Source organism: Neopelma chrysocephalum, unplaced genomic scaffold (genome assembly GCF_003984885.1).
Source record: "Neopelma chrysocephalum unplaced genomic scaffold, ASM398488v2 Primary Assembly neopelma1_96845, whole genome shotgun sequence".
In the NCBI taxonomy this organism is placed as follows: Eukaryota; Metazoa; Chordata; class Aves; order Passeriformes; family Pipridae; genus Neopelma; species Neopelma chrysocephalum.
This window is the reverse complement of record NW_020925488.1, coordinates 1,561,341-1,588,296: the sequence shown is the minus strand read 5'-3', so window position 1 is coordinate 1,588,296 and position 26,956 is coordinate 1,561,341. Positions and strand designations below refer to the sequence as shown.

Sequence of the window (26,956 nt, the reverse complement as noted above, 5' to 3'; positions counted from 1 at the left end):
GACAATGACAACCCTGGATTTCCCCTCTGTGTGCTGTACCACTGGTCCCTGACCTAAGAACCTCTGTTCTCCAGCTCTGCAATGCCCCTGTCATCTGCCTCTTCTCTTCACAGTTCCTCTATAGCCCTGCCAAATATCTACCATTTTATCTACATTTTTCCTACCATGCTGTTGTCCCTGATAGGCCTAAAAATGCTTTATCTGAATTATTCTTGTGTAACTGGCAAATGGAAGAAAGGTTTTCTGACCAGGTAAGACCTGCCAAGCAAGTGGTATAAAAGGCTGTAGGTGTTTGGAAGTAAAAAAGAAGATTTATTCTTCCCTCGTACTCCATGCACCTTTATGACACCCATCAATCCACACCTTGTATGATACGTTCCTTCACAGCCACCGCTAACGTGACTCCCATTTACTCCACATTCCCCCCAAATACCTGCAATTGCAACCCCACATGCTCAGCATCTTCCATAACCCAGAAAGACTGAATCTGCTCTTTGATTATCGCCTTTTGTTATGACATTCCCGTTTGCACATTCCTCTACGGCCACGTCACTTTAGCACACACACTGAAATCTCGTTCTTTTATGCTTTCGCTTTATTGTTCTCACTGTCATCCTGAGCACTGCCTCTCCAGCATCTATATCCATATCCCACATACATCCTTCTCTTTGTTCAAGCCCTTCTCCCATATGCAGAGGCAATTTGATGGAAGGATTTGTGTAGAGGGTGGGGGAGGGAAGAAGAAGAAGGCGGGGAGGGAAAAGAGGGATTTGGCTATAACAAGACCATGTAATTAAGCTTTAGTAACTGGTACCCAGCCTGAACCCCTCATTTCAGTAATTAAAAGCAATAATTCCTCCATTCCTAGATAACCTTTCTCATCCGATCTGTGAAAAGAGGCAGGGACGAAGCATTCATTTACACAGCCAGCACAGACACACCCTGGCAACACAAAGGACTCCAGCCAGTACACAGCTCTTGTGTCTCTTAGCAGAAGAGCAGGGTTTTAGATGCCATAATATTTTATCCTAATGCCTTTTGAACATATCATTTACCAGTATTTAGGGTGAAAAAAGAACAAAAAAAAAAAGGATTAAAAAAAAAGCTGAAAACCACACTGACAGCAACCTTTCCTCTGTCTGAGCCCTTTGTCTCTGGCTTTTCATGGAAGTGCTGTCTGTCAAAACAGCTTTTGAGCTGCACAGCAGCATCACCACCAGGGATGCACAGAGAGCATGGTAGCTGGCAGGACCACAACAATCCGTGTGGGCTCGGCTGTCATGGCAGGCACAATGGAGAGCTGTGCAGCAGCACTGCCGGGGCGAAGCACGGCTCGCCTCTGCACAACCAGCCCTGGACATGACAACTGCTATTTCACAGCCACAATAGACAAACACACATTCTGCGCAGCAGCCCCAGCCTCCCCGCTCGCTCGCATCCATTATAATCACAGCAGCTCCAAAGCAGTGCAGCCTCCAAAGAGACAAATCAATCCTAAAATCCTTAATCGGGTAGCTGGCATCCTCTACAGAAACAAACCGGCCACAGTGCAAGACAACGACCGACCTGAAAACCAACAGCACAACTAACGCCCACCCCGATCATTTCTCCATCTCACCTTTCCGCAGATCCTTCGTTCCCCAGCTCCTGTCAGTGATCACACTCTGCTCTGGCACCGCTGAGCACTCCGATTCCAGAAGGCTCCGTGCTCTCCTCACCAGGATGCTGCGGGAAACAGAGAGTCAATTTTTTTTTCTTAATTTTTTTTTTCTTCACAGCTGCATCCCTGGCAATGCAGAGGGTCTGCGCAATCACATCTCCAACGCTCCTGCTGCTGCTGCTGCTGCTGCTGTGACGTGTCTGCATGTGAAGGAACAAGCATGCCCACAGCACCGCCGCTCCGGCTCACAATCAGTCCCTGTGGAACCTCAGACAAGGCAGGGGATGGGAGGGAGCAGAAAAGGAGAGGAGGGGAGGTGAGTCGAGCTGGATGATGGAGGATTGATTCTTACAGGAACTGGGAAATCAGGAAGGCAGTATGAGGAGAAATAAAAAGACTAAAGTCCGTGCCATAAAATAGAGCTGCAGCATCTTATTCTGTGATGAGCTTGTATTTTGGATAACGTGTGCTTGCAAGCTGTCTGATCTCTTACCCTGGCTATGTAAAGGAAAGCAAAAGGGACTGGAGTGTTATGTTCCTACCGTTGATAATGGCAGCTAGAACCCTTGGAAATAAAATGGCAGTCTGCAAAGTAACGCGCAGGAGGAGGAGGAGGATGGGAAGACTGCAAGAAGCTTCTTGAAGCTTCTTGAAATTCCTGTAGTGCCTCATCCTAAAGAGCTTCATCAACAGTATCTACAGAGCATCCCTGAAATGCAGCCACATCCGGAGCAAGAAGCAACGACCAGCACTTCCCCCAGTGCCGAAAGCACCTGGCAGGGGCAGGATGTCTGCAGTGCCTGCTCTCAAAGGGAATCTCAAATCAAGATCCCACTAACTATTAAGACTGCAGTCTGTGATCAAAGTGCTGCCCATGACCTGGGCTAAATCACAGCATCTCTGCAAAGCAATTCACTGCAAATCTCCCTCCCAGAAACAGGGGGTCACCACCTGCAAAGCTTGGACTCTCTTGCTATCCTGGGGCTACGTGAAAGGGTTTTTCCATCACCTCTTTTCACCAGAGGGGAAATGGAATCTGCTCCATAGGCAGAGCAGTGCGGGTCCTGACAGGGCACAGGTAGCTTTGGCAAGGGACATATGTGGCTACTTTTGGTGTTTCACCAGTTAGGGCATGATCACACACCCTAGAAACTCCGCTGTGCTTCAGGCTGTGCCAGGGGAGGTGTTTCTAGCACTGAAGCACCATCCATCCTGGAGGGACCACTCACGTTACTGCCCTTTCCCATCCAGCCCCGTGCCTATAGCCCTGCACGGACCCAAGCAGAGCTCAGAGACTGGAGCATCCACATTGGAAAAAGCAATCCCCATGAGCCCAAACCAAACCCCATCTCCTAAACTGAGTCTGCATGGGAAATGAGCAGGTAAGTCAAAGAAGGGGTAAAAATGTCACACAAAGTTCAGAGAAATTAATAACTGCCACATGGCTGAAAACTTTTTGCTTTAGGCCCTGATGCACCCAAAACAGGAACCAAGTAACACAAATACAACAGCCCCGACAACATAACACTTTTCAGAAGCTTCTACCTCTGGAGAGGTCAAAATAAACACCTATGCCAGAAAAATGTTAAGACTTATTACTGGAAGTGGCTGCCAATTCCTAGAACACTAGGAACTTTTAAAATATCTCTTCAGGTAACATTCAAATCAGACTTCTCACTGAAAACCCAGGGCAGCTCCCACCAGGGACTCCAGAGGCAAGAGTTTAGGACTTCCCCTCCAAGGGGGGGAGAGACCCTTCCACCAAGAAAACAGAAAGGGCCTTGAGCTGGCTGTGGGCTGTGCAGCCTGTTTGCAATGCACTGGAGCCAGAATCGCAGATGCAGCTCTGCTACTCACCTCCAAAACATGGGCAATGCTCCCTCAACCAGTTCCGGAGCTCAGGCTTCACAGCTCCTTCCCAAAAGGCCAATGTATCTGCCCCATTGGGGGTACTCCATGCTCCCCAGCCCACTGCCTGCTTTTCCTGGAATGCTGGGGACCCACACCACCACCTGGTCCTGTTCAAGCAGCAGGGACAAGCCCCAGGTAGGATGCAGGAGTGAGGGACATGCCTCTATGCCTGGCCATTACAGCAAGCAGAAAGCTAGTCCTGGCAGGCTCTGCTCCAACAGAGCTGCAGTAAATGAGACTATTTACTGTGCCCCCATTAGCGTGCAGCTCCAGGACCCCCGTTTGGCCAGCCCCATTGTACTGTCAGCGTTAATTAAGGCAGGCTCAAGCAGACATCTCCGGCCCCTTCAGATGAGACAGTCGGGGAGCAGCAGCGAGGAAGGAGACAGAGAGTTTCAGCTGTGGAGCTCTGTGCAGAACAAGGAGCATTTGTTACCCAGGAAACTCGTTCCCACAGCAGAGAGGAGAATGGAAACTATTTCAGTGCCCTCCCCAGTCCTCCACAAGCATTGCCAATGCTGATGCCAGGAGGTATAAATGCTGGCAGGCTGCGTACTTGCCTGCCTCCCTGTCCCTGCCACAGGACACTGGCATTAACCAGTTCACTGACAGCAATGCCTGCCTTGTGTAGCAGACACACACACCAGAACACATGAACTCAGGGGGATATTTTGTTAAAAATCGGAGAGAGCAATGCAGCAGACAAGGGGCTCTCTGACAAACACTCCTATTCACATATCTGCTCCCAACACAAGTATCCTCCTTCCCCAAACATGTTCTGCATGTTTCCCAAATCCCAAACTCACATGGCCTCGCCCCTCTGCAGCACATATCCCTCTGACGCATCTCCCTCCACAATCTGCCTCTCTCAGCAACAGCAGTAAGAACTGATGTCCTGTCCCAAAGCTTTGCAGGTAGCAGGAGATCTCAGAACTAATGAGGAAGAACAAAGCTCTTTCTTTGGGAGAATGTCTTCTAGGAGATGACTTCTCTTTGATCACGGAGATGAGTCAGTGCAAGAAGGGGAGCGTGGCTGATTCCACAGTCTCATGCAAGGAGGGAGCAGGGATAATGCAGGCTGGTGACTGTGCCAGCACAGTCCTCCTTGGAGAAGGAAGGGAAGGGAGATGGAGGTGCAAGGACACCTCTGCCCCGACAGTAACAAGGGTCCTCATCTTGCTCAAACTGGGCAGGCAGGGATAGTGCTTCCCAGACACCAGCACTCTGGGGCATAGCTTGGAGGGAAAAAATTCCTTATCAAGCAATGTCAGTCTCATTATCCACAAGCATCCCAAGTATCAGGCAGAATTTTTGCCATCTCATCTCCTTACCCCTTGCTCCAGGGTTTTGAGAACTGAATGCACAACACAATCTTCCAACTGTGCACTCCAGTAAGGCAGCACATCCTACTCCCTGTCACGGGCTGCAGCAAAACTCACCCCTTTGGGGGAGCCCCAGGTGCTGCACTTACACTGGACATGAGCTGTATGTGTACCCGGAGCACTTGCTGACAACAACAAGAACACAAATAGATCAACTAGGTGGAAAAAAGCCCAACACATTTGTGTCTTGGTATCAGGCTTCTTCCTTTATATACCATGCAGGAATTGGCTGCTGAGGTCAGCACATGCCCACATACAAGAAGGTAGAACCCTTTCCACTTTTGCTGCAATTGTGCAGCTAAATCATCCACCAGCTGCCCCAGCCTCCCACCTATTTGCTGCAAAGCTGCTCCAGCGATGTGTGAACTGGAAACAGCTCAGCCCCAGATCCCAGCCGGCTGCCTGGGCTGTAGCTCTGACACCAAGCACCCTGCTGGAACAGGTCTTTAATCACCCCTCACCATGAGGTGTGGGACACAATCCTGACTACCCTCACAGCTGCTGCCTCCAGCTCACCGCTACAGCCCAGCAAAGGGAGCTGTCTGCCACCTCCTCCGAAAGGATGGGTATTTTGACCAAGCTCTCATTACCTTCAGTGTGTCCATTCCTCTCAAGTAAACAGACAGTGGTATGAGTTACAGCAAGCTCTCCACCACAGCAGATAACCTCTGCATTGCTATCTGCAGGTGCAACAGCAGGAACATGCCTAGGGTGTAGATTCTGGCCTATCATGACCCCACCTGCAGCATGGCCACGGGACATCTTCACTCTTTCCCACGTGCTGGACTACTCATGAGCAAGGTGAAAGCAGCTCAGTGCCTTCCCACCTTGCTCACTCATTGCTCAAGGCAGAAATCTAAATTCCCAAGACACGGCAACCCCATCCATCACCACTGAGGCTGTTTTGGAAATGTCAGAGAGACGGATGTTGGTCAGAGTTGAACTAAGAGCACAACTGGAGCAAGGGGGACCAGAGTACAGAAGCCAACAGGAAAGGAGGAGATGATGAAACTTTATAAAATTCCTCATGAAGAAAAATCAAAACAATTTCCCATTCCTGCAAACTCTGTGCTTCAAGGTCAAACAACATCTCTCTAACACAGAGAAATCAATACAGGCTGATCGTTATCGGCATGTGCTTGACATTTTTTCTGTTCAGTGGGAACAAATACAGGGGCCTTTGAACAAGGGGTCAAAAATCCACGCAGATTGATAAAAGCACATGTTAGCATAGTGGAAATACCTGCCCTCAGCCCTCACATTTCCCCAGGGGGGTCACTAACCGATCCCCACTGAGCCTGCCTTCCAAGGGGATCTCAGGACAGAAGCACAAGAGTCTCTGGGGTTATGCTGGTTGCAAACACATTCACAGCATTAGGATTCACTAGCCCCTCATCATGACCCTGTGTCCCAGTGAGTCCTGCCCGCTGCCCAGAACAGCAGCACTGATTTCTTCAGGGTTAGCAATCCAGGGCAGGAGTCACACCTTCAAAGGAGAAAATGGCTTCAAAAGAGAAAGTTGTTGCTGTTTTTTTAAAAAAACTTGGACACTTCCTGTTGCTTGCTGTCTTCTAACAGAATTAATTCCCCAAATTCATCCCTCTGATGTTTAAGAACATTCTCTGAGTTTAGAGCTTATCTTTATCCATGCACAGCTTACCCCTATCCACTCGTGTTCCAAAAATGAGCTTTAACGTCAGCATTTATCCAGTCTGTGTTTAAAGTTACATCATCTGCGTTCTCTAATCATTTCACATTAGGCAGGCTCTCCATTTCTTTGATCATACCCATATTCCTTCTCTGGACCAGACAAAGTTTGCACACAGCCTTCAGCAAGAGACTGGAAATGTACACAGTCTTCCAGACAAGGTCTCCCATGCCTTAATATGCTAAAATTTCCCCATCTCTGCTACCAATGTTTTGTCCAACATGTCACACTGGATGACATTTATCTTTTTCATGGCTGCATCACGCTAGTCGCTTGCAGTTATCCTGCACGTCACTTTAAGCCCCCGAGTCTCCCCCCTCATTGTTCCCACTTTCCCCAGTGAGCTCCCAGACGGAGCTGAACTTTTCGCTCATTTTGCACGCACACAACCATGCAATTCTGAACCATACAGCTCCCATTTGTATTATTCCTTAAGGACATCCCAGCTTTTCCTGCTGAATAACACTGAACTGCCTCTGACAGCGCTTCCTAGCTTTGTGTCTTTAGGAAACATCACTAGTGAAGTCTGACTTTATAATGCTCATAGCATTATCTGATGTATTGAATAGCTTCCATTTGAAGGCTTATCTCCACTAACAACTTCCCTTCAGACCAGTAGTTCCTCTTTCAACTTTCCTGTTATCTTACTCCAGTCTGCTTACTGCTTCTTAGTTCTCAAAGGGTACTCTATGTATGGAAGAAATACACATGGATCCAAGGGTAGGTAGGACAAGTACTTGAGAGATTCATTTCAGGTTACTAAACAGATAAAATATTAGCAAATCCCCTGGAAAAAAAGAATTAGGATAATATGATGCATGCTTGTCTTGCTCCCCCTCCTTGCTCTACACCTGCAACCGTTTCTAGAAAAATCACACTGAGCAAGGTCATTCCCATCACTATCTGGATTTTCAGCTTCCAGTACTGAGGTGAAATCCTTCCCCCTGCGGGCAACTGATGCTTCACTGACCAGGAACAGAGGCCCTCACAAGCTCCATAAAAAGTCATAACTACCAGATAGGGCTAGTGCTGGCACAGATCCCCACAGGGCTGGCCTGAGTTCCACATACCTCTACACTACTGAGACATCTATGGGAAAACCAAATCCTGCCCACAATCAGCTGTCTGTCTACAGTCCCTTCCAGGCCCAGATTCCAGTATGTTTATAGTCTTTTTCAAGGAAAAGTGCTGCTATCAACATTTTACATGCAGGAGACTGGGGCAACAGGGAGATGTGAATCACTCGAAATTCTGTGGGAAAGGGAGAAATGACCCCACAACCCAACTCTTAGCACCCATCTTTTACTCCTAATACTTAGTACTGCCCAAGCAAGAGCACAAAGAAATAGCTGAATGTTTCTAGGCAGAGGGAAATGAGGACACGAACAGCAGAGCAGCTCCTCAATCATGTCTGAAGGCTCAGCTGCAATCTGATAAACCAAGCTCTTAAAGAGGTACAGAAAATCTTGAATTAAAGCAAGGCTGGGACATAATTGATCCAGCCTGAGGTTTCAGAGTGTTTTAAGTAGCTCTAAGAGCGATCTTGTTTCTTCAAGTACTCACTCAGATACTGACGCTACACTGAGTGGGAATATAAACTCTCACCAGTCAAAGCCTTGGTAAAAGAAGCAGAGAGGGTATTATTAAAAAATAAAATATATATGCCTTTTAATCTGGTAAACAATTGCTCTAAGCAGCCATGGTAACAGTGGATATTAAGGTGTTACTGGCTTCACTTCCATTAGTTTTCAAAATGGGACCAGTGCTGCCCCTGCAGCGCAATTTACCTAAATGACTGGTTTCACCATAACTTATAGTTCCCCACTGCCATGAGGAAAGCCTTAAGTTGCCACATTACATACTCTACATACTATATTGGACCTGGTGAATTCAGCAGCCACAGTTCTGCTGCATTCACCAGTTTGTATTCTGACCTCAAATAAGAGTTACATACTTCCAACTAAGCAGCTGAAAAGCTGCAGGGCTGAGCTGAATCTGCAGCCCTGAAATGGTTCACTGTGTACACTGCTTGAGGGAAGTGACTGCTTATGGTTGGTTCCCATGATGTGCACCGAAGTGACATTCCCTTCCCATTCCAGGGGCATAGCCAGGGTGACTCAAAGTCAGGGTGACTGCACGGCACACAAGGCTCAGCTCACAGGGACAGCAGTGGAAGGGATGTAGCAAGGAAAAGGGCAAGCAGAGGAGAAGAAAAACATCGCTGTTGGACGCATGAGAGTCCACATCCAAGAATGGAAAAAGACTCCTGCCCTCTCGTTTCAGGACTGAGTCATAAACAGTTTGTTTTCCAAGGCAACAGCAAGTATGAAAACTGCTCTGTATTTCCCTGCCCATGGCAGGGGGATTGGAACTATATGATATTTATAAGGTCCCTTCCAACCCAAACCATTCAATGACTCTATGATTCAAGCAGAAAACCCACACTCACCTCAGTCTGCACATGCCAAAGAGCTTCTTGCCATCCCTGTTCCGAGCAACAGCAGAAGTCAAGCAGGGAGATCTGTCAACTTGCCACAAAGCGAGTTCCCAGCAGACCTCCCTGCTCTGAAACATTTCCACTTCGCTTTGCAATGAAGCCCAGGGAGCAAATAACCACTGTCTGATTTATTAGAGACACATGATATTAATAATGGTTGTTTATACTGATTTTTGCCCTAAGTTTCTCCACTTACCACCCCAACTGGACACACAGTGCTGCTCTGCAGTGTTACCTGCCCCAGTTGGCTATGTTTTAGTGGCAAATAAAACAATATCTTGGCAGCTTGTGCTTCTGCAAAGCACTCTGTGATTAAAAGAGACTGCTGAAATACACTCAAAACCCACCTACCACCAGCAATGCAATAGCAGAATACTGGCAAGCACAGGACTCCAGTGCAAAACAAGAGACTGCCTGGGCTCCTGAGCACCCACATCCCAGTAGGCACCAGAAAAGCTGCAAAGGGGAAAGGGAACAGGACCATTGAAAACTTGTTGATACTCTGTCCACCACTTATATATTAACCTGCTGGCTCTCAGATGGAATAGTTGTCTTTTACTCTTCACCTGTGCTGTCTACAGTACCAATACTGTTAGCTGAAGGGATAAGGTGTACACACAAACAGCACATCGACATAAATTATAGCCATTACCATGACACCTCACACAGCACAGACTGCACATCCCCACCCATAATCATCATGCATGACCTGCTCATTCAGAAGGGATCTGTGGTTACTGCAGATCACAGGCTGAGCTTGAGCAATAGTGGCATTCTGCTTTGAAGTAGACAAACAATATGTAGGGCTGTGTGTGCACAGGTATGTCATATGCAAGACTTGGAGTCATCCTTCCTCTCTGCCCAACACTGGCTCATGCCTCACAGACATATATCCCAAATGGACAAACTGGCGAGAGCTCAAAGGCAACAAGGAAAAAAAAGGACAGAAAGGAGTAAATTGCAAAGCAAATGAGTTGGTTCTCTGCGGAAAACTAGGGGATACATGAAAGCAATGCCAAAACATATAAAAGGCTGCTGCCAAGAGCCAGTGAACAAGCTGTTCTCCACCTCCTCAGCAACAAGAAGAGTGTCCCTAAGGGGCAGACAGGGAAGCTTAAGTTAGACATCAAGTATAAAAGATAAAACTAGCCATCCACTACACCAAAAAAAAATTAACAGTCAGAAGGTAAGACTGGTTTCCTTAAAATTTTCCATGGTCTTGTATGTCTCAGGAAGCTCTTTGCTTTACTTATTTAGAGGCTTGCAGTCCTGTTAATTTTCACATGCCCTAACTGTTAGACATTGGAAACACTGTCTTTTTCCAGCTGTGCTGCCAAACAAATGCCCATCTTACAGCCTTGGTCAACTCATGGCATCAGGAGATACCGACAGGTGAAAGAGACTGGACTGCTAAGATGCAGAATGCAGCAGATAATGTCCCTTTTGCTGGAAGCCTCTAGAGATTAAATTAAGAAATCCAAGGAATAGCGTGGCCCAGGGCCACTGTGCCTGGGTCAGGGAGACATGATTATTATATATCTTTTGGAGGTCCTATTGTCGTGTGATCTCTGTTTGACTCAGAGAAGCAGGGAACATCTAATGAGGGATTAAAAGCTGAGAGCTATTTATTCCATGAGGCAGAATACCTGGAGAAATACAAACATGCTCCTGGAAAGACACAGCAAACATACAGGTACAGCTGAGAGTGGAAAAGCATTGCATGCCAGCTGATCTAGTAACTAATCCACCTGGCTGTTAAAAACATACTCCAGATGTACTTTTTCCCTAAACAGAACATGCTTAGCATGAGCTTTCAGCCAGTGGATTCATCCTCCTTTCACCCACCGCATTGGAAAGACCTTTTTCTCATTAATTTGATATTGTCAGAGATGATCCTTGGTCACAGTTGAGAGCCCTTCCAAATTTCTTTCTTGTTATTATTAACCTCTTCCCATCTAAGAGAGCAAGCTGTCATGGATCATCAGTCAGCTCTACTCAAGGTCTCCGTATCAGGTCAGCCCATGATTAAGCAACCTTGTGGCTGTATGTGCTTATCGGTGTATGTTTAATTGGCACAAAGAGATTTAACTCGCAGCTCCTACTTGCTGTGTGGCCAGTTGTGCAAAGTCTACCTCCTCCAAAAGTCACGTTCAGCCAACAGGCAGCCATCCTACGGGCAGGCAGGCACACAGAGTCAGAAATGGGGAATACCTGCCTGTCAGCTTTGGGCAACGATTTCGCTCAGGCTGGAAAAAGACCCACAGTGATGGAAATGCTACAGGGATAAAGGGGATCCGCGTGTGGGAGGAAATCCTGTCCTGTTCTTTAAAATAGAAAATAAAAGCTGGCAGAGGCAAAGCCCAGGCAGCAGCGATTGAGGCAGTACACGAAGGCAAAGCAGGTCACAGGAGATGGTTGACAAACCTGCCAAGCTTGGATTGTGTCGGACAGACTGAAATAGGGCTCAGCCTCGTGTGAGGTAGATGAAAGAGCAGGGACACGCTGCTCTACAGGGTTCCCCGTGAAGACATCTAGGCACTTCGGGAACTCCTGGAATCTGTGGTGTGTAGCTCTGGCACCACAGAGACTATTAGAGAATAGCCTTGAAGACTATTCTAGATAGAAGAACTATTAGAAGACTATCGAGAAACATCCAGCAAAGAGGTGCTCAAGGACAACAAACAAGGCATGTCCACACACTCCAGAAACATTCCAGTCAGAGGAACAAGAGCATGCCAGGGTGGAAAGAGCCCTGATAGAGCCCTCAGGAACTCTGTAATATGTGACGACAGACAGAGCCTTGGCTCAGGTCTATTAACAAGCAGCCACAACGGCGAGTCAGAGAGCTCCTTTGTTGGCTGAACATAGGAGAGAGCAGGAAGGAACACAAGAACTGAGGAGTAGGAAGCCCCTGATGAAGGACTGATTGCTCAGAGCATGTTCCTGGAAAAAAAGAAACATGCTTTTCATCTCCATGATGTACTTCCATCTCTGGACAATTCTGAAGTCTGTGTTTTCAATTCACGCTTAAGAAAGCACTCCATCCTGTGCACACACCCAGCCTGTGCCTCTCACACAGCATGGAAAAGAGAAGATCAGCTAAATGGTGAGATGGGGAGGAGGATGGAGAACTGGAGATAGAACAGTCCAAGCCAGAAGCCAAGCATGTGCTCTGCTCTCACTCATTCTCAGTGCAACAGCCAGAGAAAGCGCTTGGTCATGATGCTCTAACAGGACCTGCTCTCCATCCCTGGGTACATCTGCCAGAATTAGTAATCCCGAATCAGAGGACGTGAAGCATCCGCTTGTGACCTTTTCAGCGATTTTTGCATGCCTGCTGCTTTCACAGCAACCTTCTGTTATCAGCTTAAAATAAATCCAGCCCTTCTGAAAGCACTCAAGGATTGCAGAATCACAGAATCATTTAGACTGGAAAAGATCTCTTCTAAGATCATTGAGTCCAGCCATAAGCATCTTCCTCTACAAAGCCAGAAACTAGAACTGATGCATCTAGGGATGCAAACATGGAGGCCAAGGAGCTGTAGAGGGGGATTAATGCTGCAGTCCTGAACTCCAGGATCTGAACGGGAAGTGTGGTCTCCCCTGTCCACAATACATCAGCTTTCAACTCAGAGAAAACAGGGAAGCCCCAGCATTCCCCCGAAGTTTACAAGCAGGTGATCTCTTGTTTCTTCTCCCATGTGTGAGGCTTCATGTATTAAGCTGTGTAACCAATCAGTGCTCCACTCCCACTTCTACATCCCATATGAGACCAGGCAAGAGTGGAGCCACATCATCCAGCTGCAAAGGGACCACCTCTTTCTTCAGATGGGGTTTCTTTGAGTATGAGCCCCTCAATAAGCACTTTTTGAAGCATTTTGTGAGCTCTGGGCTCCAGACACTGAGGACAAGGACTCGGTGAGATCTGCTGCTTTCCAGCAAGGTCTCCTGTTTTCCAGCACACAGCATGGGCTGATGCTGCAGCAGCACGAGAGCAGCTGAACTGCCTACCTAGCGTAGGACCTGCCCAACAACAGGCAAAACCCAGCCTGAGGGAAACAAACCACAGCTCCAGCCTCTCGGTGGGATGGTGCATCCTGCAGTGGCTGCACAGCTCAAGGAGCACGGCTCCTCCCCAGATATCTCTGCTGTGTGATCCAGCTTTCAGTTCTAGGCACTGACCACACCACGAAAAGGGCAGAATTTTGGAGTAACTTTTGTGTTTATATGGATAAAAAGAATCCATATCTATGGCCGTAATGCAACTCTCAGATTTAATATGCCTTCCACACTTAAACTGATCTCCAGGTACCAGTCCTCAGGATAAACCTAACCCAGGACCAGAATGCCTACATAAGCCACTGTTACAGTCCAAGACCTTCTAGTGAAGCAGCTAGCTCTGGCCACCAGCAGGGACCTGACAGCAGGCTAGATTAAAGCTCAGCTTTAACCCCTCTGGGAATTTCCTGTACCTCACATTAGACCTAGTGATAATACTCAGACACACACGGGGAAAGCCCAGTGGCAAATAACCTAATTAGAAGTGAAAGCCTCACACCTTCTTGATATCAGCACATCTGCAGAACCTGAGGGTCACAGTCCCCTGTGGTCAGCAGGACAATAAGAAGAGGAAAACACAGGAAGCCCTGCTGGACCCCCTCTGCTGCCCCCCGCCCCCCCAAGGGTCCAAGGCTGCTCTCCATGGAAGATTCCCAACACTTTGGCTGAAATGATGCCAGCACTTGGGCAGGGCTTGGTGTTATTTTTAACACTTGCTCACATAACTCTTTGGATGAATCCTGGGAAGAGCTTGTCACCAAAATAGTACACTGTGGGTACTATTTATACACCCACTGGCAGCACAGCAGGATATGCTAAGGAGGCAAAGCTAGAGCACCCCCTTATCCTCCTCACAGGGACCTAGGGGGGCCCTAAAACATAGTTGGTTGTTTGGGCTGATCCTCAGAAGTGAGCCATCACCTGCAGGAGGCCTGGTATCCTGCCGAGGAGACAGACTCTCATCCATATGGGAGGGAAGCCCAGGTACAGTAAGCTTGGGGAAGATGGATGGCTGTGAGCACATCCCAGCTGCTGTGGACTAAAAAGGGAACAGTTGTGCCTAAACACAGAAAATGCTAATGCCCTCCTATTTTATCTCTCCTTGGCTACTGCGGGGAAATCCAGAAGGGGTAGGGTTTCTCAGTCATCACCTCTTTTCTCCTACACAGCACAGGCAAAGGTGTGCAGTTGTGGGGGCAGGTGAAACTTTAAATGCCAGCAAAGCTCACTAGAAAGAAGGCACCAGACCAACAAGACTGACAGTCCTTCATCCCTAGGGACAGCAGCAGCCTCAGGCCTTTCCATAACAAAACAGTGTGCCCTAAGGAATTGAAGGAAAACACAAACCAAAACAAAACAAAGACAAATCACCCTTTTGAGACTATACAGGGAAAGGAAGGCTCTTCCCTTGTCTAATTTTCTGGGTTAAAAATAGCTTCTGTAAATCCATTTCTGAGCCTATTGAACTTCCTTGATTTTTGTCTTCCTTGAGTTTCTCCTCCCTCCCACTGTCTCCTAAGACACATCAGACTGCTCTCTACTTTCACATCTCCCACAGAAGCAGGTGATATGACCTGGAGAACATGCACAGGATGCTGCATGAGAACAGAGAAGTTACAGAAGAGAGGACTCCATTCTGGAGCAGAAAAGGACCCAAAGTTTCATTTCTCCAGTGTGTAGATAAAAATAAAATGCGTATATGCATTTTCTTTCCCTGTAAGAGAGGCTACAGTCTGAGCAGCATACTGAGTGTTCATCAGAGCTACAGAACAATGCAATACAAACCCACTAATTAACACATGCTCTCCAGGCAGGGGCAGGACTGGCCACATTACTTTCAGCAGAACAAATAGAAGGGATCGGCTCCTACCTTGCTAGATACAATCTCCGCAGCTGGAAGCCGAGCGCAGCAGCAATGGCATGAGAGCAGCAGGAAGAATACAGTATGCAGAGCCAGCGATAATCCAGAGCAAAACCAGCTTGTCCCCGTGCCGGCTCAGGGATCAGCGAGCCGTGCTGCAGGGAGTGTCTGCCGGCAGCACCCCTGTTGGTGCAGGATGGCGGGCAGCAGGCAACATGACAAGGCACTTCTTCCAGACGGGAGCCGGCTGAGGAATTCCTCCTGCTGCCAGGCACCTGCCCCTCCTCCGGCACAGCGGTGCCAGGGTCTCACCCACAGCGCGTGTGGGCAGGAGAGAGGAGCGAGGGCTGCTGGCAGCGCAAGGGCCAGATTGCTAATGAAAGCCCCAGTGTAAATACAGATGCGCTCTGGAGAGGGCTATGGCAGAAATGCAGCTCGTGTTACAGAGAGCCATTTACAGCAGGCACAGAGAGCAGGGAGAGCGTGGCGGGGCTGTGCGGGATGGCTCCACTGCCTGTCCACTCGGACAGCGGGCTGGGAGGGCAGCTGCCTGCCAGGGGAAGCCTGGAAAGAAGTGACCAGGAGCAAGGGGAGACCCCCCCCCCCAATTCCACACTCTTCAGCAGCTCCTACAGCTCCATATGCAGTATTTTGCGTAGCGGAAATGCAAACCTGTCCAATTTTCCATCCTGCGACCCAAAATGGGACAGCTCCAGCCCCACCTGGGATGGCCCCAGCCTCACACTTCCTCTGGTGCAGATGCCACAGCAGCCCACCACACCAGGGAGAAAGGCTGACTGGAGCTTTGCTCCATCCATCTGTCAGACCAGCTCATGGTGCAGGAGCCCATTCTTGTTGTCCAGGTCCTCTCCCCGTGTTCATGGGCCCCACATGTTTGAGACTTACCCTCTCTCCCAATTTCAGTGTCTTTGGCACCTACTGCTAGGATTCTTTTCACCTGCCATTTCAGGGTAATTTACAAGCTGTATTGCAGTTGGATTTACACCAAATCTGAAAGATGGGGGATAGGAACGAGGTCGGCAAGGCAGCAAAGCGTCAAAGGGTTTGGGGCTTTACGTCTGCTGCACTACAACTGGAACCAGCATCAGAGAGGGTTTGTAGCTTTTAACCAGTGCCCATCAAACAAGCCTTGAAGGACCTTAAGGGGAGGCTGAGAAGGAGCTGTTTCAGGACATTTCATACCACAGCAGGCACTGCCTCTAAGCCCTGTGTCAGACAGGCATATAGCTCACACAGGTGACCTCTGGGTGAAACCAGTGACAAAGAACAGGGAGTTCATGTGGTTTTGAAGCAAGTGTGGTCTGTTCTGTCAGGACAGGGGGAACCTCCAGCTCAGATGTGTAAACCTCAAGCAGGCCACTTCCCTACTCAGTGCCTCAGTTCCCCCCCCCCATCCCCTGCGAAACAAGGGCCACAACACTTACCAAGCCGCTGCAGATGTTGCAAAGTTAACTTCGTCATGGGGTGCTGGCAGCCCATAAACAGGAACGAGCATTCTGTGGGACTCTGTTACCACCCATAAAGTGGAGACTCCTTGTGGTTTTCCTCGACACACAAACTACTGCTCGCAGCTTTCTTCACCCTCACCACAGCAGATACACTGCAAAGACAGGGATCCCCACTACCCCCAAAAGCAGGTAGTCCCTCTACCAGCTGCGCCCAGGCCATCTGCCAGGCAGGAATGCGGTGCACCAGCCCGGCCTCAGCCGAGCTGTCAAAGCAGCGGAAGGGCTGAGGCTGCACTGCTCTGGAATTCCAGAAACGCACAAACACCCGTCAGCCTGCACCAGGAATGACTCCTCCCTGCCCCGGACCAGGCTGAATCACTGGAAATACCAAAACAATGATGAGGTCACGTTCCCAGAGCAAGGAATTGTAGCCAGATATAGATGCGTGGAGAAGTGGGCTAAAAAGGGACGCGGTGTAGGGGCTGGGGGCTCTGGCAGACAGGCACCATGGGCATTTGTCTCGTTTAAAAACAGCCTGAGGCTGCCAAGAGACGTTTTTCTTCTCTGAACAGGGCTTTAAACCCTTCATCCATCCCATCGAAAGAGGCACAAACATTCTAATGCTTCTGAGTGTGTAGTTTTGGGTTCAAGGAACAAGGCAGAAGTAAAATTATGATTCTAAGTCCAGTGTTCCCAAAATTTCACTATGATACCACATTCAGGCTTAAGCAGTGAAGAATCCCCCTGAGGCAAGCTGAATGGCAGACAAAAATCATATGCCCATTACTGCTTTTTGCTTTTGCTATAGCCTCAGCCAGTTTCCACAAAAGAAAATTCAAAGAACCCAAAAGCATTGATTTGGTGACTTTTCAAAAGGATTAGCAGCAAATAACAGTGGCTCCTACTACTGCTCCTAAAATGAGTATTGAAGGCATTCCATTATGAGCAAACAAGACTTTTCAAAGCTGTGCAGTTCCAGACTTTCACAGTTCTCAGTGTAGGGAGACTGGAGACATTTTGCTATTTAGACTGTGAAGGAAATTGCAACACAGGACTTGGAAAGGATAAAGGAATTCACAATAGAATTTGCAATAGCCTGCTCTTTTCCCTTGCCGTAGGACGAGACATTTCGATGGATAACACCACCACCCACAGTCATGTGAATAAGAGGCTCTAAGAGTCCAGATTTTGTTCCATCAGGACATAAATCATATCCTAATCAGAATTCAAGGGGAAACAAAGACAGGATTGGACAGCTAATGCCAGGCATCTTGCCTGCCTGGCAGAGCAGTAATCATTGGACTGGCACACCCTGTGAGCCAGTGGGCAACGCCTACACCAGTCCCCTTCTCCTGACAGTCCTCCCAGATTTGCTAGTAACAGTGATAAGAAAATCTGTGGTGTCCTGTGTGTAACTCCCACAGAAGAGCCATCAGACCAGAAGTGCTCAAAACCAAATCAGTTCATTTTCGCCCCACTGCTTCAGCACGTTCTGGTAACCAGAACCACCTTATTGGGTTACTCCAAGAATTCTTCTGATCTAGCGCCCTACCCCCAACGTTTTGGCACTGGCATATACAAATCACAGAGTATGGAGTGATTTCTCCTAAAAACACATTCTTCCAGCCTGCAACAATGAGGAACTTCTGGAGCTGGAGGTCGCACACTGACCATCACATTTCACAGACACTGAAACACATCTCTGCCATTGAGGTGTCTGGTTCCTTTTGGAATCTGTGTGTATTTTCAGTCTTCATGCCATCTCGTAGCAACATGTTCTACAAATCAACTGTGTTGAAACAGGACTTCCTTAACCTCCAGTCTAATAAATAATTTTGCTGGATGTGCTTCCTCTGTGCTGTGAGAAATATCAAAGTTTATTAAGGTCATTCCTTACTCAACTTCTCCCTGCTGAACACTACATTATAGACCTTTACTCTTTGTCACCGTCACCTACTTTTCCTTGTTTAATCTCTCTTCCTACAGAAGCTTAATCATCCCCATTCCACTTTTCTCTATCATGTCCAGGTCTGTGTCACTCTTTTTGAAACAGAGTGACCAGCTGGTATGTGGAACTCAAGATACAGGCACAACATGACTGAATACCTATTATACAAGAATACAGACCAGCACTTTTTGTTTTCAGTGTGAGTTCTACCTTTTTTGGCTACAGCTGAGCATTGAGCTGATATGCTCAGATAATAATCCACAGTGACTCCAAAGGGCTTGTTGTGGGTAGTGAGAAACTGTTCACAAATCACTGTTATATGTGGCATTTTATCAGCATGAAATCTCATTTTCTGTTGTATCATGCTAAAGTTCTGCAAGATCCACCTGTAATTCTTCAGGCATTTTTCAAACCAACTACCCTGACTACCTTAGAATCATCAGAAAAATTAAAGTCTTCACTACGTCTTAGATGTGTTGCATAGCGTGTGTTGCACAGGGATCCCTGCAGGATCAGGTATTGCAGGTAGCATAGCTCTGATGCCCTGTAAAGCACAGCATTTGACAAGGAGTGCTCCAAGCACACTGAGCAGGAATGCTCTGTTTCAGTGGATATCCCATGGCGGACTGTGGAGCTCTAATGCTCGTGATGTGCAGCTGAACTCGTGCTGGCACAAGCCATGCACAGGCAGACATACTCCAAAGCTTTTCCAGGCACAGTCTCAGTGCTGTGTGTATGGCAGCACAACCATAACAGCAGTAGGATGGCCACACTCCACACCCTGTTGCTGGGATGAGATTTGCAGCACACCAAATCTGCACTCACAGATGTTATGTCTGAACCAGTGTCTTGCCCTGGCATTCAAGGAGGATCCTGGTGCAGTTTGAACCAGCCATTGTGAAATCAGCTAACTTGAACTTCCTCTTATGAAGGCAGCCAAGAGCAGTTTCGGATGTCCCCTGGATGTGTTCAAGAACAGGCTGGATGGGGCGCTGAGCAACCTGATCTACTGGGTGGCATTCCTGCCCATTGTGGAGGGGTTGAAACTAGATAATCTTTTAGGTCCTTTCCAACCCAAACCATTCTACGGTTCCTGGTCACCAGGAACCTGTTAAGAAAATAAAGCTTTAATTGTAAATATGATTCAGTGCCATCGTCATTCTGCCAAGGATTCCTAAAAGAGCCTGTCATTGTTGGGTCACAGTCCCATCCACGGCTCCATGGAGGACTCAGTTGGAAGTGCGGAGTCCAGGGCAATGCTGAAGGACTACAAAGATTCTCAGCAAACACTGATCCCAGGCACAATGGAAGTGAATTGTGGAAACCATGATTCCCAGTCCAGGCAAGCACACAAAAGAATGAAGAGGGGGAGAAACTGTTGGCTTCAGATGAGCAGAAGGTATCAGTACCAAAACCTTAATCAGGCTTTATGTTCCAGAATCAGAGGGACAGAGACCTAGAGCCAACAAACCCCAGAAAACTCTGCTATGTGTCCAGGGCTTGGTGAAGAACTTAAATGGGAATTAAGTGTTCTGTGGAATGCAGATTACATAAATCCAGAGAAAACTGGGGTAGTCAGCCCCCCTGAATATCTGGGAGGGACACAACCAATTTTAACCTGAAGCACTCCAAGCTGAGATGGCAAACCAGAAGGATCTAATGCCTGGCCCAGCTTCAGCAGAGCTTACCATAGGAAAGAGATCAGGCACTTACAACTACACACAGTATCTTCATTTCATATATTCCCAGTTCAAAGCCCAGGGATGGAGTGGGGAAGGGTGAAGGAGCACTTCATCTATCCCTCACCTGTTTCATGCAAAATATTGCCCACAACCCTAGAAGGAAGACAGATATAAGGTTTTAGTGAATCATAACCCTTATGTAATATCCTGGTCTGGGATATTACATCTTCCAGCTCACATTAAGAAAAAAGAAAAGATATATTCCTGTGTATCACCCAGTCACTGCCCAGTCAATAACTCTACAGACCCACCCAAAAGGCAAAACAACCAAGCCACAGAGAAAACTGAGGATACCAGGCATCCTGCACAGGAAAATGTGTCAGACAGCATCTGCTGTCACAGCAAAAACTGAACCAGAAGCAGAACTGCAGGCAGAATACTGTGCAGCCATAAACCAGGCTTGCATCTTCTGAATATTCTATGAATCCTTATCCACAGCCTGAAGGTTTCTGAGGGACGACTGCCAGGAGGTAAGGAAGCCTCTGAAGCAGCTGCTCTAGGTGTTGCTGTCTAAGCCCAAAGGACGCAAACCCACTGCTGCCAGCAAAAGGTCACCAGACTGGAACCTTGCCCAGCAGCTTCTATGAAGCACACAAACTAGCAGACTTTCAGACTGCAACTTTTCAACATGAGAGTACAAATTAGTTTTCTAAATACAGACCTGTACTCTTCATGGAATGAATGGCCTGGATGCCCGCAGGGCTGATGGAGGTAGCACTTGATGACACAAAAGACTTCAGTTTAAAATCCAGGGCAGCTACTGACTCCCTGAGTCACCTTGGTGTGCATACTTGAGGCCCTGGCTCCCTGGTGAATGAGGAGATACTGAACCTCCCTGCCTCTCAGGGGAGGAAGAATGCAATAAAGCTTAGAAGATCTCAGGATGTCTGCCATAAATCCCAAAATTAGGGGAGGCAAGCGGGGTTGTTCATTACATAAAAAAGCCAGGCTGCTTTTAAGTGCCTAATTCGGATGTGGAAGCAGGATGCAGCCAGTAACAAAAACATTGGCCTTCCCTGGAGACACAGCACTCGGATCAGACGGCGCTGTGTTTGTGGGCTGATGTGTGGGGATAGCACCTACAGGTCTGCCCCAGCTTTGCTCTCAGGTCTGGGAAGAACAGCAGTGCACACAACCAGCTCAGCAGCACAGCCCTCACCAGGGCACACACAGCTCCCCCAAAGCCAGGCACGATGCTTCCAGAGAAATCTACAAAAAGCCAGCGGTTGGATCATATGTTTTCCTAATTCAGAGGAAGCCTGGCCCAGCTCCTGCATCCCACAACATCTCCTGGTGTCGGGGAGGGGGGTGGTTTGGAAAAGGCCAGATCCATTTATAGCTGAAAAGTCTGGCAGAGGGCTCAGCTCCGTGTGGAAAAGCAGGAGCTGACAGCTCAGTACAGCCAGCTCCACCCAGCTGGAGAGGCAGGATGGAGAAAGAGACAGGGGGTACGGAAACCGCTTCCCTTCAAGCTGCGGGAAACAGGAGAGAGAGAGGTGGCTTCTCAACATTGCCAGGAAGAGAAAAAACACTCTCCACCTTCTGAGTGAATTACAAAAAGTAGGGCTGCAGAAAACTAGCTCTGGAAAACCCAAGGAGTAGCTGAGCTGCAGATATGGCCAGAAGCACTTCAGAGGTCAAGCCCAGGCTGCAGGGCTCTGTGCCCTTCTGCTGAGCCCTCCATCCCATGAGCCCTGCAGCAGCACAGACCCCTATCACAGGGACAGGGACAGAGATGTCTGGGAGCTGAGGCTGGGAACTCAGCACCCCCCCACCCTCCCACTTATTACCAGGACAAGTGACAGCTCCTCACTCCAGCATAGTTACATCAACCAAGACATAAGCAGATGCAGCAAAAAGCCCTTGCCAGCCCTCATGGAAAAAGCTTGCCCCTGAGGACGAGGCACCGGTTTAAAGCATCAACATGCGCAGAGTTATGCTGTGATGACTTCAGCTCCACCCCATGTTGTCAGGCATGAGACAGTGAGAGAGGAGAGGTATTTACATAGCTAACCCAATTTAGCTAACAATTGTGCATATTCACAATAAAATTAGGAAAAATAACCACTGAAGCTGTGTTGAGGATCAATAAGATGATGATGCCATAAAAAAAGCAAATGCAGCCTAGACAATTCAGTGAAATACCAGAGCTATTGTACAGGCATGATAACAGAAGCATCACGCAAAAAAAACCAAAAAAAACTGGTCAGCCGCATTTAAAAATTATAAACTCAAATGAACAGGTGCAGAAAGGCCCTGAGAGAAACAGAAAACCTATCAAACAAGAAGAAACTTAAGAACCTGGCTTGTTTAGCCTAGCCAAATGTAGGCAGAGAGAGGATAGGATTGCTGTCTAAATATATCACAGGAGACAAACAAAACTACTGAAGCAAAAGGATAATGCTGGCATGACAACAAGAGAATAAATGCACTGTGAACATATTTAGGTTGAAAATTAGAGGGGGAGAAAAATCAACCATCAGAACAGGAAGCTTTCCAGCTGGAATGGCTGGGTTTAGGATGAAGTTTGTTAGTGGCCTGATGGGGTTACAGGATACAGTGCTTGTGCCCACAGATATCTTTAAGCTCCTGTTTTTGTTCCAGCTAGTAATTAGCCTGGGGCACTAGTGAGATGTCTCCTTTCATCCAAAAGACTTTGCTGAGGATCACTCCACTTGGAGAACCCAGGGCAAGGCACACAGTGCTCCTCTGCCCTCTCATTTCCTAAGAGCTGCTCATGCATAATGACTTCCAGGCTACAGGTCAGTGGGAAAGAGTTGCATGGATGCACACCGATACAAGGAGAGCTACCAGGCAGCACAGAAAGAATGCAGGTGTTGCAGTTAGCAATGGAAAACGCCCTTGAGGTGCCTCTGCCTGAAAGTACCTGATGCCCCACAGTATTAGGGGAAGAGGTTGCTCTGTGTCATCCTGTGGATTCAGGAGAGAGAAGATGTTCTCAGCTCTCTCTGATACAGTGTGACCATATTATCACCGGTTATCAAAGAATCACACAATGGTTTGGGTTGGAAGGAACCTTAGAGATCATCTTGTTCCAAATCCCCTGCCAAGGGCGGGGACACCTTCCACTACACCGGGTTGCTCAGAGCTCCGTCCAGCCTGGCCTTAAACATTTCCAGGGATGGGGCATCCACAGCTTCTCTGGACGACCTATTCCAGAGCCTCACCACCATCAAAACATAATCACTCTCGATCCCTAAATTGCAGCCTAGCGGAGTGGCAAGTACAGGCACAACAGCAGACCAATGTTCAAACTATAAATATTTATAATACGGAATAATGAGGATAAAAAGGTAGGGGGTGAAAACAAAATCCAAACCCTATTTCAGGAATTAATTTTTTTGACCTATCATAAAAATGAGAGCTTCATAAAAACCTATAGATTATCGGTTTTAGACATCACAGAGAGATGATGACACAAGGTTTCACCTTCCCCTGGGGACTAAGCAGAGCACCACGCACATGAGAAATACAGACCACCCCTCGTCCACGGACAAGCCACCATTCCCCCGCCCCCGCCGACGCCCCGCCGTCCCTTACCGATCGCCCGCATCGCTCCGCTGTTTACAGCCGGTTGACGGGGCGGGCTCTCGACGCTGCCCGCCCCCACTGTGTCCTCCGCCTAAGGATGTCTGACGTTTCCTTTAAGTTTCCTCTTAAAACATCCCAGCTAGGATGGAAAATTTTGGGAATTTGAGCGTTTCCCGCATCAGGATACCGGATGAAAAAAGCATTGTCGTCTCAGATCCGTCGTCCCACAGACCATCCTCCCGCTTTAGGAGGTCCAGGAATTAACATGCGCTTCTGGTTATAAACTGCTCAGATCAATTAACAGAGTGCCAGGGAATCTATCATCCCAATATTCTCTTTTTATTTAAAAAAAAAACCAAAAACAATTATTTTACAAAATCAGGAGTGATGTAGAACAGACATCACTGCCAGCTGATGTGTTTCAAATGCTGATTGTGTCAAACTATGGAAATAATTGTATCTGGTGCAAGCTCACCAACAGCTTTATTATCCCCTGCATGTCGTATCCAACATTTTCAAATCCCCTTTTAGCCAGGAGGTGAGTGCTTTGCACGTAAACCATGTGAGAAGAGAGGCACAGTGTCAGAGTTTCCTTGCTCTGTCAGCACAAGGTCTGCCTCTGCTGCTCTGCAATATATTCTGCTGCATCACATGCTAGGAATAGCTTTGATAGGACTCAGACCACAGACCAGTCTGGGTATCATGGGGATGTCTGTTTATCTGCACAAATTCTCCTTTTTCCTCTAACCCTAGGGACGCTGACTGTGAAAGACATAATCCTCATCAGAAAGCTGTGATTGTCTCTGCAAAGTGAATGGTAAATCAGAGGGAGGCGACAAGCACTCACTATCACAGCGGTTTCCTCAGCCAGAGTGCGGACTCTCACTTTACTTAGGTGTCTCCTTGCAGGGGAGATCACCAGATTAGAATTTGCTCCCTCCCAAGCAAGCAGCTCCTGGACACTGAAGCCTAGATCCAGTCTCAGCTCCACGTTTGCACTGGCCATGCTGAAATTTAATACCACAGTTTGCAACAAGCCTCCCCGAGCAGCAGGTGCAACAGACTGGGGCTTTTTCTGTGCTTAGTTAAACCCAGGGAGATGAAACCTTCTATTAGAGTTTAAACAATCTGCTGAAACTGTGACCACAGGCAGCAAGGTGTTCCATGCAGACCAGATGAAACGGGGGCATAGCTGGCCTGTTGCCATCATACGTTGCCACCACTGACAGCTCAGAAGCTCATGGCAGGGAGCTCCCCATAAATATCAGAGGATTCCTGCACAAAAAAAAATCAATTCAAAATAAGAAAGGAGTCTAAAATTGTATGAAGGAGCTGAAAAAAAAAGCAACAAACCAAAAAAATCCCAACCCACAAGTTGCTTAGTCCTCTGCACAAAAAAAAAGCTGCATTTAGACAGCTCAGCAGTGCTGGCAGGACAAACTCTCACTCTGCCACGCTGGCCTTCCACCCAGTAACCTTCCTGATCATGGAGCTGGTGAAACAAAACAGTGAGCAAATCCCAATCCTTGAAGATCACCATGACTTTGGCTGCATCTGTGCATTTTAGGTCCCTCTGCTGGTAGTCAGACTGGTAGGCTTTTCAGCTCTCTGCTACCTGTGTTTGACAGACAACCCATTCCCAAATAAAATGTGAGCCAGCACAGAGCAGAGAAACACTGCAGCAGCTCTTAAGGCCTCACTAAGTTCCTATGAATCTTGACCGAACTGCTCATCATGGAGGGTGAGGGAGCCACCAGGGAACTTCATCCCTTACACTGAAACACAGCACCAGTGGAGTAAAGGCTATTTCAGGTGCTAGCCATGAAATAGCATTTCTGCTTTCAATACTGCTTGTGTAATCACCATCAAGCCAGATGCGTGTGCATCTCAGTCTGTTATGGTGGCGGAGACGCCTGGAGATGGCAGCTCAGCTGAGCCCTAACCATGGCATGGGCTTCTAAGGGCCAGATTATATTATGTGGTCCATATGGGAGTCTGGGCATCTTCTGCTCTTTTATTTTAAGTTTAAATTAAGTGGCTGGTGTCCAGTTACAAAACTTGAGAGGGCTCTGAGGACAGTGATCTTTTACAGGAGCAGATTTGCAATGCAGATAAAACAGCACAGGCTGACGAGCGTCAACTCCTTGTCCCTTGACCAAGTAAGGGTTTGTCTGAGCCTGCAGCAGTTCCCGATCGCAGATGTGGGATGAGGGTGCTCTTTGGGCACTGGCCATCTCCTGAGAAAGTGGATTACAGTCAAAAGGCTACAAGATTACAAAGATTGTGGATTTGGGGGTTGTGTGGCTGGACCTAAGGCACACCTGGGGTCGACACTGTCACCCCAGTAATACGGTCCAGAGTGGATTCATGAAGAGAAACAAAGGCACAAGAATGAGAAAGGCATTGCCAATTCAGCCTTTCCCTCAGACTGGACTTCTCTTTGCTCTGAGGTATGTAGTTAAAGGGAGGGGAAAAAATAGCGTTATGAGCAACGCTGGGGAGTGGATATGCCTCCTGCAGCACATTCTCTCTTGTTCCATGGAGGCCCTCTGGGATACCATACAACTCCATGCTCCAATTCACCCTGCCCACCTTCCCCAGCAGCAGCACACATCTTTGGAAAAGAAGCTGGAATCAGAAGATACATATGGGTGAAAGGAAAGGCCCAAGTCCTTGATTTGGTAGCCTGGAAGGCAGAACTCTGGGCAGCCACTGGCTCGGTCCTCTCCTGACAGCCCTTTACTTTGGTTTGCTTTGCTATTTTTTGGGGGGAGGAGTCCTTTTTTTTTTTTTTTTTTACAATCCTTTGTGTTTATATTTGTCACTATTTGGTGAAAATGTTCCTGTTGTGGCGAAAGGTGATTTTGGCCGCATGTTTCTGCCCGACATAATGAGTGCTCCAAAGCCGTGTTGGTGAGAGAAGGCATAGCCAGAGCGGCGGGTGCTGGTCCGACGCAGCCGTCTCTTGGGTGAGGGTGGAGGGGGCCGCTTTTTGGCTTCTTTGATCTTGAGCAGGACCTGAAATGAGAAAATAAGGTGGAAAAAGTGCAAAGTGGATCATTATTCACAAGCACAGCAGAAGAGGAGCAGAGAAAGGGAAACAAAAGCAGCAATCCAAGGCCAAAAATGACTGACAAAAGGGGGCAATGGCAGGAGGGGAGGCAGAG

The 26,956-nt window shown here is 47.9% G+C and overlaps 2 protein-coding genes across 10 annotated transcripts in view; both read right to left on the bottom strand.

Annotated features, from left to right (window-relative positions):
* Window positions 1-26,445, bottom strand: part of RUSC2 (RUN and SH3 domain containing 2) — a 60,357-nt gene extending 33,912 nt beyond the window's left edge. Inside the window, exons 1-2 of one of the 6 annotated variants that reach the window (XM_027670402.1) lie at window positions 23,799-26,445; window positions 1,619-1,725 (exon numbers count right to left, since the gene is read on the bottom strand). The gene's annotated coding sequence lies outside the window, so the exon portion shown is untranslated. Of the gene's footprint in view, window positions 1-1,618; window positions 2,163-3,517; window positions 3,936-15,087; window positions 15,408-16,523; window positions 16,889-23,798 lie in introns of those variants that run through there. The other 5 variants (XM_027670400.1, XM_027670401.1, XM_027670403.1 and 2 more) reach the window with 5 other exon arrangements.
* A 124-nt stretch (window positions 26,446-26,569) lies between these two features.
* The window catches only part of LOC113960701 (phospholipid-transporting ATPase ID-like), a 93,807-nt gene continuing 93,420 nt past the window's right edge, over window positions 26,570-26,956 (bottom strand). For all 4 annotated transcript variants that reach the window (XM_027670408.1, XM_027670410.1, XM_027670411.1 and 1 more), the window contains one exon: window positions 26,570-26,807. In XM_027670408.1, coding sequence (XP_027526209.1) covers window positions 26,586-26,807 — 222 coding nt within the window. In that variant the 3' untranslated portion in view covers window positions 26,570-26,585. The remainder of the gene's footprint in view (window positions 26,808-26,956) is intronic.